General features: G+C 24.8%; 1 protein-coding gene across 2 annotated transcripts in view; it reads right to left on the bottom strand.

Moving 5' to 3' along the window:
- Positions 1-8,093: 8,093 nt before the first annotated feature.
- otp (orthopedia homeobox) overlaps positions 8,094-11,421 on the bottom strand; it is a 91,198-nt gene continuing 87,870 nt past the window's right edge. For both annotated transcript variants that reach the window (XM_075310904.1, XM_075310903.1), the window contains exons 4-5: positions 9,844-10,010; positions 8,094-9,765 (exon numbers count right to left, since the gene is read on the bottom strand). In XM_075310904.1, coding sequence (XP_075167019.1) covers positions 9,355-9,765; positions 9,844-10,010 — 578 coding nt within the window. In that variant the 3' untranslated portion in view covers positions 8,094-9,354. The remainder of the gene's footprint in view (positions 9,766-9,843; positions 10,011-11,421) is intronic.

The following is an 11,421-nucleotide window of genomic DNA, read 5'->3' as shown; positions in this document are numbered from 1 at the left end:
AATTTTGACAAAATTTCCTATAGAAATAAAATTTTGACAAAATTTTCTATAGCAATAAAATTTTAGCAATATTTTCTATAGAAATAAAATTTTGACAAAATTTTCTATAAAAGTATTTTGCCAAAATTTTTTATAGAAATGAAATTTGTCAAAATTTTCTTCAGAAATATAATTTTGACAAAATTTTCTATAGAAATAAAATTTTGACAAAATTTTCTAAAGAAATAAAATTTTGACAAATATTCTATAAAAATGTAAATTTTGACAAAATTTTCTATAGAAACAAACTTTTGACAAAATTTTCTATAGAAATAACATTTTAACAATAATTTCTATAGAAATAAAATTCTGACAAACTTTCCTATAGAAATTAAATTTTGACACAATTTTCTATAGAAATAAAATTTTGACAAAATTTCTTATAGAAATAAAATTTTGACAAAATTTTCTGTACAAATAAAATTTGGCAAATTTTCTAAAGAAATAAAATTTTTACAAATATTCTATAAAAATATAAATTTTGACAAAATTTTCTATAGAAGCAAACTTTTGACAAAATTTTCTTTAGAAGCAAACATTTGACAAAATTTTTTATAGAAATAAAATTTTAACAATAATTTCTATATAAATAAAATTTTGACAAAATTGCCTATGGAAATAAAATTTTGACACAATTTTCTATAGAAATAATATTTTGACACAATTTTCTATAGGAATAAAATTTTGACAATATTTTCTACAGAAATAAAATTTTGACAAAATTTTCTACAGAAATGAAATTTTGACAAAATTTTCTATAGAAGTATTTTGACAAAATTTTCTAAAGAAATAAAATTTTGACAAATATTCTATAAAAATATAAATTTTGACAATATTTTCTACAGAAATAAAATTTTGACAAAATTTTCTACAAAAAATTTTAACACTAATTTCTATAGAAATAAAATTTTGACAAAATGTTCTATAGAAATAACATTTTTACAAAATGTTCTATAGAAAAAAATTTTGTTTTGTTTTTCTGTAGAAAAAAAAATGTTTTGTTTTTTATTGTTGGTTTGTTTTTTTAATCATATTTGGCCCTTACCAAATATGGACATTGGACATTGGTGGACTAACTCTGTGGTGGTGGGCAGGGACTTTATAACCTCATTGGTGGAGGTTATAAAGGACAATATAAAAAAAATTGTTTTTGCCAATTTCCCTCACTGTGCATTTAACTATGGCAAACTCATAAAGTAAAACATTTGTATACATTGAACTTTCCATTTCCATTGCATTTGAAAAGGATTTTCTGCCCTGTATGTGATAGACTGATACATTTTTATATTTTTTTTTACTTGTTTTTCTTGTTGATGACTTATTTTTTTTTTCATTTTCATTAAGTTGTTTTCTTAATTAATTATAATTGTATATGTGTGTATATATATAGTTAAGTATACTTTTGTGTGTTTGTCTCTTGTATATTATTTATATTGTATTGTATATATATATTTGTATATAGAATATTTATAAAGTAGTTAATAATAAATGGGAAGGGAAGGAAGGAAGGGGGGATAAATTTCAGAGTTTGGCTGCTAAACATTTAATTAAATATTTGTTGTTGTTGTTTCAGTTTTTGTTCGGTTTTATTGTTATTATATATTTAAATATTTAAAACTTACTAATTATAATAATTTATAATTTAATTTATATCTTACTATGTGGTAGCTTAATTATAAATCATTTAATGTTTTCGTATACATTTGGTTTTCTTTCGTTCAAATTTTTTTATAGTCTTTTATTGCATTTTAAACAGTTGGCCATTGGGTTTTTGTTTTACTTTTTTTTGTTTAATTTATATACCTCTTGTTTTTTATATTACGACACTGAATTTAATTTATTTTGCATATGTTTTTTGTTTCATTGTAAATATAAAAAAAAAAAACAAATATTACTATTTACAAAACTCAGGGTTAATTAAATAAAATGTTTCATAAAGAAGCTACACAACGAAAAACACAAATCACGAAAAACATAAAATGGAAATTTTTAACTTTATTTAATTTTGTATTTAATGAAATTCCTTGAAATGTTTGTGACAATATTTCAAATGATATTAATTGAATATAAGTCAGTATTAATAATTTAATTTAAATTTTTTATTGAATGACAAAAAGATTTAATTAAGATTAATACATAACACTATTATAGCGAAACCATTTATATTTTAGTATGGGAATGACATTAATAGGCCAATCAGTAGGAATTTCTGAAAAAAACTATTATGCTAAAAAAAATTCGAAAAAAATTGCAAGCCCTTAAATACCAAATGCTCATGTTTATGTGATAAACTTCATTTGGACAAATGTAGGACTCTTTACGAAGTCTCAAATTATCTTACGAACAAGAATAGAAACCCATTTTTACCTAAATTAAATTTTAGAGTACCGAAGAAGTTAAAGTAACCTTGAGAAATTGGCACAGACGAGATGTCATGGGACTAGTGGCAATGCTCAACTTTATATAAATTTTTACATAAATAATTACACTAATAAAATTACACAAATTTTAAAAAACTTTGTACCATATAATTGTGTCTTCTATGTCACGAAATACTTCCATTCGTATTTGAAGGACAGGAAATCCTTGAACTTATGATAAAAATTTTTCAGAGAATGTTTATAAATGTGAACATTCCGATGTGATAATCAATCTAAATGTCTTGCAGTCAAATGGGGGGTTGTCCAAATTGGTAAAAAAAGCAATTAACTCCCAATTGGAACTCGATTGCAAAAAGCAAGACTGAGTCATGGGGACCTGTCAATGGTTCGCTCCAGGAAAATGAGCCCCAATATCGAAATAAAACGGGTCCGCTTTATAATGAATATGAGCCCCAAAAAATGCAACTAAAACATGAAAATCGCATCCAAACTAAATTAGGACTCATTTTATCTTTCAGTTTAAAAGACTGTGTGAAAATGAACCCTTAATGATGGACAATATATTAAATTTTTTGAAAATGAAATAAAATATTTATTACCGAGTTCGAAAGTCTTTAGAATTGCGTTATCCCACTTTTGGACTCTTTCTAAAGAAGAAAGTCAAAAACAGCGACCAAAGTCCGGGCACATAAAAACCCCATCTCATGCGATAAAATACTATTCCGAACAACAAAAGTTTGTATACTTGCCACCATTGTCAAATACTAGAATGCGAAAATAGGCTCTATTTGGAAACGAAGCATAATCCCAAGAAGGAAATTTGGGGTTTATTTTAATTTGAAATATTGGGGTCCAATTTCATAATGCAAACTTGGTCAAAGAATGTGATAAAGTTACTCCCCAAAAATATATACAAATTTGCTGTTGTTGTTTTCCATATAATTTTTTGTGGGGTCCAACTTCATTTAGGTTTTGGGCTTATTTTTATGGGGCCCATATAAATAGCGCCGGACCTGTCTAAAGACTGGTCCTACAAAACTGTTCCAGGTCTTGTACTGTGGAAATCTACTGACCTACTTGTAATAGTCGCCAAAATCGACGAAACGAAATTTATGCCAAAAATAATGATAACTTGCAAATGCCGTGACATTAAAGATTGATATTTTAATAGTAGAAAAAGTTGAATATCGACTCTTACATTTTTTTAACGTTGAAATACTGTAAAAAAAGTCTTGTAAATGTCAAAAACCGCCTTTTCCGAAATTATGGAAAATTTAACAGATAATTTCTGCAAGTCGACGTTTTAAAAGAAATTATTTAAAAAATATGACAAAGTCGATAAGGCTAGATTTTCAAAATTTTGATAAAGCCAAAATGAGGACTATTTAAAATTTTGAAACTTTCTATAGAAAATTTTGTCAAAATTTTATTTCTATAGAAAACTATGTCAAAGATTAATTTCTACAGAAAATTTTTTCAAAATTTTATTTCTTTAGAAAATTTTGTCAACATTTTATGTATAAAGAAAATTTTGTCAAAATTTTATATATAAAGAAAATTTTGTTAAAATTTTATTTATATAGAAAATTTTGTCAAAATTTTATTTCTATAGAAAATTTTGTCAAAATGTTATTTCTATAGAAAGTTTTGTTAAAATTTTATTTCTATAGAAAATTTTGTTAAAATTTTATTTCTATAGAAAATTTTGTCAAAATTTTTTTTCTTAGAAAATTTTGTCAAAATTTTATTTCTATAGAAAATTTTGTTAAAATTTTATTTCTATAGAAAATTTTGTCAAAATTTCATTTCTATAGAAAATTTTGTCAAAATTTTGTTTCTTAGAAAATTTTGTCAAAATTTTATTTCTATAGAAAATTTTGTTAAAATTTTATTTCTATAGAAAATTTTGTCAAAATTTCATTTCTATAGAAAATTTTGTCAAAATTTTGTTTCTTAGAAAATTTTGTCAAAATTTTATTTCTTAAAAAATTTTGTTAAAATTTTATGTATAAAGAAAATTTTGTCAAAATTGTATATATAAAGAAAATTTTGCTAAAATTTTATTCCTATAGAAAATTTTGCCAAAATTTTATGTATAAAGAAAATTTTGTCAAAATTTTATTTCTATAGAAAATTTTGTCATAATTTTATTTCTATAGAAAATTTTGTCAAAATTTTATTTCTATAGAAAATTTTGTCAAAATTTTATGTCTAAAGAAAATTTTGTCAAAATTTTATTTCTATAGAAAATTTTGTCAAAATTTTATTTCTTAGAAAATTTTGTCAAAATTTTGTTTTCTATAGAAAATTTTGTCGAAATTTTATTTCTATAGAAAATTTTGTCAAAATTTTATGTATAAAGAAAATTTTGTCAAAATTTTATATATAAAGAAAATTTTGTTAAAATTTTATTTCTATAGAAAATTTTGTCAAAATTTTATTTCTTAGAAGATTTTGTCAAAATTTTGTTTTCTATAGAAAATTTTGTCAAAATTTTATTTCTATGGAACATTTTGTCATAATTTTATTTCTATAGAAAATTTTGTCAAAATTTTATTTTTATAGAAAATTTTGTCAAAATTTTATTTCTATAGAAAATTTTGTCAAAATTTTATGTATAAAGAAAATTTTGTCAAAACTTTATATATAAAGAAAATTTTGTTAAAATTTTATTTCTATAGAAAATTTTGTCAAAATTGTATTTCTATAGAAAATTTTGTCAAAATGTTATTTCTATAGAAAATTTTGTCTAAATTTTATGTATAAAGAAAATTTTGTCAAAATTTTATATATAAAGAAAAGTTTGTTAAAATTTTATTTCTATAGAAAATTTTGTTAAAATTTTATGTATAAAGAAAATTTTGTCAAAATTTTATATATAAAGGAAATTTTGTTAAAATTTTATTTCTATAGAAAATTTTGTCAAAATTTTATTTCTTAGAAAATTTTGTCAAAATTTTATTTCTATAGAAAATTTTGTTAAAATTTTATGTATAAAGAAAATTTTGTCAAAATTGTATATATAAAGAAAATTTTGCTAAAATTTTATTCCTATAGAAAATTTTGTCAAAATTTTATGTATAAAGAAAATTTTGTCAAAATTTTATTTCTATAGAAAATTTTGTCAAAATTTTGTTTTCTATAGAAAATTTTGTCAAAATTTTATTTCTATAGAAAATTTTGTCAAAATGTTATTTCTATGGAACATTTTGTCATAATTTTATTTCTATAGAAACTTTTGTAAAAATTTTATGTATAAAGAAAATTTTGTCAAAATTTTATTTCTATAGAAAATTTTGTCATAATTTTATTTCTATAGAAAATTTTGTCAAAATTTTATTTCTATAGAAAATTTTGTCAAAATTTTATGTCTAAAGAAAATTTTGTCAAAATTTTATTTCTATAGAAAATTTTGTCAAAATTTTATTTCTTAGAAAATTTTGTCAAAATTTTGTTTTCTATAGCAAATTTTGTCGAAATTTTATTTCTATAGAAAATTTTGTCAAAATTTTATGTATAAAGAAAATTTTGTCAAAATTTTATATATAAAGAAAATTTTGTTAAAATTTTATTTCTATAGAAAATTTTGTCAAAATTTTATTTCTTAGAAGATTTTGTCAAAATTTTGTTTTCTTTAGAAAATTTTGTCAAAATTTTATTTCTATGGAACATTTTGTCATAATTTTATTTCTATAGAAAATTTTGTCAAAATTTTATTTCTATAGAAAATTTTGTCAAAATTTTATTCTATAAAAAATTTTGTCAAAATTTTATGTATAAAGAAAATTTTGTCAAAATTTTATATATAAAGAAAATTTTGTTAAAATTTTATTTCTATAGAAAATTTTGTTAAAATGTTATTTCCATAGAAAATTTTGTCAAAATTTTATTTCTATAGAAAATTTTGTCAAAATTTTATGTATAAAGAAAATTTTGTCAAAATTTTATATATAAAGAACATTTTGTCAAAATTGTATATATAAGGAAAATTTTGTCAAAATTTTATATATAAAGGAAATTTTGTTAAAATTTTATTTCTATAGAAAATTTTGTCAAAATTTTATTTCTTAGAAAATTTTGTCAAAATTTTGTTTTCTATACAAAATTTTGTCAAAATTGTATTTCTATAGAAAATTTTGTCAAAATGTTATTTCTATAAAAAATTTTGTCAAAATTTTATTTCTATAGAAAATTTCTATTATAAAAAAAATGTGAAGAAATGATTATAAACTTACTTTCAATAAAAAAATTCATTATTTAAAAAATGTCCTTAATGTGTTGTAAATTGTATGTTCTAAAATTTAGGTTGCATAATTTTTGATTTTAGGTTTATATTTTTTCAGAGCTTTTAGCTTTGCAGTAAAGGTAGAAAAAGTCAACGGATTAAAGTCAAGTTTGCTTCAATTCAACGGAATTTTTTATATCAAAATACCCATTTTAAAATCGATTGGGCTAACAACCAGGGCAAAACGCTTTCAATGAAAAGTCCAAGACAATGGACTGAATAGTATATGTTAAGTGAGCTTGAAATAAATCGAGCGACTTTGAATCGAGTAAAAAGTTTTTGTATCACTTGGCAAAAATGACATTGTTATTTTTCCTTATGACAATATTTTTCTTAGTATAGAAATTCGCCATGAAAATCTAAATATTTCGTGTGGGTAGAAAGACTTACAGAATTAACGTAAAACTTATTATGCCTCCTTCCTACTGGGTTACTTTAGCCTTATTAAAATGATGGATTTATTTCTAGAGGGGATTCCCCCTATTATTAGACCCAGGATACAAAAATCCTACTGCAAAGGATATAAGTAATTCTTGACCCTCAAAATTGATAATTATTGCTCTTGAATAAGTTCAGTCGAAGCTCGGTCTTACGAACGATATATTGTCTATCCTTTCGTTAATCAGAAAAATTTGTTAAATCGAACGAAAATTTTAAACGTAAAGTTTTAGTGAAAATCTTAGTCTTTGCCATGTGAGAAGAAATTCAACAGTATTTGGAAAAATTGTGGTATATAGTTTAGGTTAAGTTAGGTTATTTTATTTTTTCTTTCAGGAAATCTCTAATTCGTTTTTAGTCCCCATTTCCGAGCAGGTCCTGCTTTTTTCGCCGATATAGTGTGTTCTATATATTATTAAGGAGGGAAGGTAGTGTCCACAGTATATTCTTCCTCAAAATACGCCTTACATTCACAATCAGCCACTGCTTCTATTCGATGTTAGGACCACAGTTGCCACCCGAACTAAAAATAATCTACCAAAATGTGGAGACAATTTTACCAAAAAACTACCGAAAAAAACTTATTTTGCAAAATTTTATATCTGCAGAAAATTTTCTTAGAATTTTATTTTTGTATAAATGTTTTCAAAATTATAAAAAAAAAATTTGACAAACATTCTTTTCCTCTGTTGGTTAAGCTACACTTGTAGTTTAGTCAATGCATGGTTTTAAGCTGAAATAAAAAAACAACAACAATGCTTAAAGAACAAAGCCAACAATAACAAAACAAAACGAATGAAAAAAAATTTATTTGTATAGAAAAAATTGTTCAAATTTTATTTCTATAATTTTCAAAATTTTGTTTCAATAGAAAAATTTGTCAAGACAATATTTCAGCACCTGATTCGCTCACTTAAACTATTTAGTACAAAATATCAGGCTACCTCTATACCTAACCTACGTGCCCGGTCATTGAATACCATTTTCCAGAAATTTGATGAAATCTCTCATCTGTTGGTGTCTGACTACCGTACTTTATCGACATTTCCGAAGGACTTAAACTATTTTTGCAATCGCCAAATATTGATTTCTGTCTAAGGAATATATATTTCAACTCAACATTTTTAAGACACAGCCCATCGTGTAAAATTCTTTAAATCGAGCATACATTTTGGTCATTCGTTCGTTATTTAGAATACTCAATTTTAAAAATTTGGACGTTCGTTAAATTGGATTTTCGCTAAGTAGGTTATTCGTTAAACAGAGCTTCGACAAAAAATTCTTTTATAAACTTCTAAGTTGGCTATCTGGTTTTTCCCATTCATCATCAAGTAGAGTTAGAAATGTTCATTCTCAAATTTCACCAAAAGAACATTCCATCATAATCCTTATCCTTAGGTTAAAGCTTTTAAACTTTCATATTAAATTTCTATTAATTTCATGGTTTATAATAAATTGATACAATCATATAGTGTTCGCAATAAAATTTCTTAAAAGAATCCTTAAATTATTTTAGCAAACGATAGTTCTTAGAAATATTTCTCAATTAACATCATTAGGAAAATACGTGTGCCACATACAGAAGGAATTTCAATTAAACTAATTTAATAAATCATCATAGAAAACAAACTAAATTACCTTTTATAAACAAGTGGATATTCACACGAACACACACACACACGCGAACATATGTATGTATATGAACTTGTGTATATCCAGGATTATGCTACTTGAGTAAATAAACTTAAAGAAAAATACACACAGACACTTAAAGTAGCAAAGGCAAAAAAGGAAGAAAAAAAAACACATCAACTGAACTTAATTACATCCTTTTTAGTGCCAGGCCATAAGCCAAAAATGGCAAGGATTCACAATTACACATCAAAGGATGAAAGGAAACTATATATATAGAATTAAAACGCTCTTATGCTCTAAAGTCTTCACACCATCATGAATGGAAAACTAAAAGCTCTAAAAGCTTTTTCTTGTTTTTAATCTTAGTACTAGCCTAGACATCCACATCCACATTAGCATTGAGGCTTTGCTAAGATTGATATTCACCACTGCTTCACTACACCATATTACACCTCCTTTGATAGATATAGCCTTGTAAAAGCTTTAAAAGCCTTTCCTATTTTAGAACACCTAAGCTCAAAAATCGCTCTGGGGAAATCCATAATCAGAAAAGCTTTCAAAGCTTTTCAACAAATTTCAGTAGACCGAATTGTGGTGTTCGTAACTATTGTGAGCAGCGGCGGCATGATGTAAATACGTCGGTATCCCTGTGGTGGCATTCAATTCGGAAGCTCTCCTTCTTAGGGCAGCTATGCTATGACCTCGCCAGACATCATCTTCGGGTGAGCCATCTGTTGGCGATTGCATTGACTGATGACAATGTGGCAAAAGCTGTTGTTGGTGTTGCTGGTGGCCGCCTTGGCTATTATTATTCGAATCCGAATGCTGGGATTGTTGTTGTTGCTGTTGTTGTTGATGCGTTGGTGGATGTTGATGATGATTTTGGGGTTGTTGGTGATTTTGTTGTTGCTGCTGCTGCTGTTGAGGGGGTTGTTGCTGTTGTTGCGGCGGCGGTGGTGGTTGTTGTTGATGATGTGGCTGGGCACTCTATATATCAAAAAAAAAATGCAAAGGTTTGGAAATTAACTTTGGCCAAGAAACTATGAGACGAATTGAGATACTCACCATATCACCATTCAGTTCATTTTGACTAGGATTCGGTTGATTCGATAGAGGCGGTGTTACCGAAGAACACGAATTCATATTGGGTGGTGTGGCAGCTGTGGGTGAGCCATTGCCCCCACCACCACAGCCAACTCCTCCTACACTATGCTGATACATCATTGAATCACCTGAAATAGTATAAAGACTTTTATTTAAAAAAATCTCCAAAATGGTAAAATATTCATAGCAAAAAATTTATATTTCCACGGAATTGTAAATGGGTTCCGATTAATTGTTAGTAGGCTAGACATTAATGCCTAAATAAATAGCAACAATAAAATTATTTAGGTTTGTATAGTGTACACAGAAAAAAATATCACAGACATTTGTCCAATTAAATTTTTGAGTTTTAAAAAAATTTTCAATTAAAAAATTAATTGATGCAACAAATGATTTAACAAATTTTTGTGATTGGTTTAATTTTTGTGATTGGTTTTAACACAAACCAATCACAAAAATTTGCTCTATTAATTAATTTTTTGAATGAATCAATTAATTTTTTAATTGACTTTGGTGATTGATGCTATCGTTTCTGTGATTGAAGACATTTCAATTAAAAATTAATTGGTACAATTAGTTGGTACAATTAATTTCGTGATTGAAGACAAAACCTATTTTTATGTGTGGGAGCATAATACTGTAGTATTTTCATTATTAAAAATGTCAGTTATACTATTTTCACCAGCCTTCTATAAAAAGGCAATGATAAATTCGAATAAGTTCCGCCCTTGTAGTACACTGGTAGAAAAAACTTTATTATATTATTGAAAAGAGTCATTAAAATCGGATCAATGAAACAAATTCGTTAATACAAAGAAATTTTTCGTTATTGCAATGAAATTTCTGATCATCAACGAAATGTTTCGTAATATTAACGAATATATTCATTGTATTAATGAAAATGTTTCATTCTATCCATGAAATATTTTCGTTGGCTCAATTTTAATGAAATTTTCTTTGTGTGTAGTTCAGTTTTAGTTCTTTTTTTCTGTTGTTTTTTTTCGGTGTGTGGATACACATACACTCAAAAAATTTATATAATATTCTAAAACTATTGACTTTTTTTTAATTTTACATAAAATATTATAAACTAAATTATATTTTTTTCTTTCAGTGTAGATACGATTATACCACAGCAATGTCTCCGAATTTTTAATTAACAACTTTTCATCATATATATGTTTTGGTAAGTTTTTTCTTAACAAAAATATTAAATTAATTCATCACCTCTACGCTAATTATTTATACAAAAGGCACCAGAAACAGAATAAAACAAAAAAACAAAAAAAAATGTTTGCTGAAAGCAAGGCATCCCACTAAACTCTGGCTATTTTGAAAATCATCCATAATCAAATACACAACGAAAGAAGTTTTTTTGTATATAATAAAAACATGATTTTTTATTGCAAAAATCATTTGGCACATTTATGATTTTCAAAATTTTCCTCTCAAAACGTGATTGATTAATAATGACAGTAGTTAATAAAAAAAAAAACAAAAAACACCATAAAATATCACACCTCGATTTAAGTAACAAAA

Source organism: Haematobia irritans, chromosome 5, assembly GCF_050003625.1.
Source record: "Haematobia irritans isolate KBUSLIRL chromosome 5, ASM5000362v1, whole genome shotgun sequence".
Lineage (NCBI taxonomy): Eukaryota > Metazoa > Arthropoda > Insecta > Diptera > Muscidae > Haematobia > Haematobia irritans.
The sequence above is the reverse complement of the archived record's forward strand: the minus strand, read 5'-3'. Positions and strand labels throughout refer to the sequence as shown.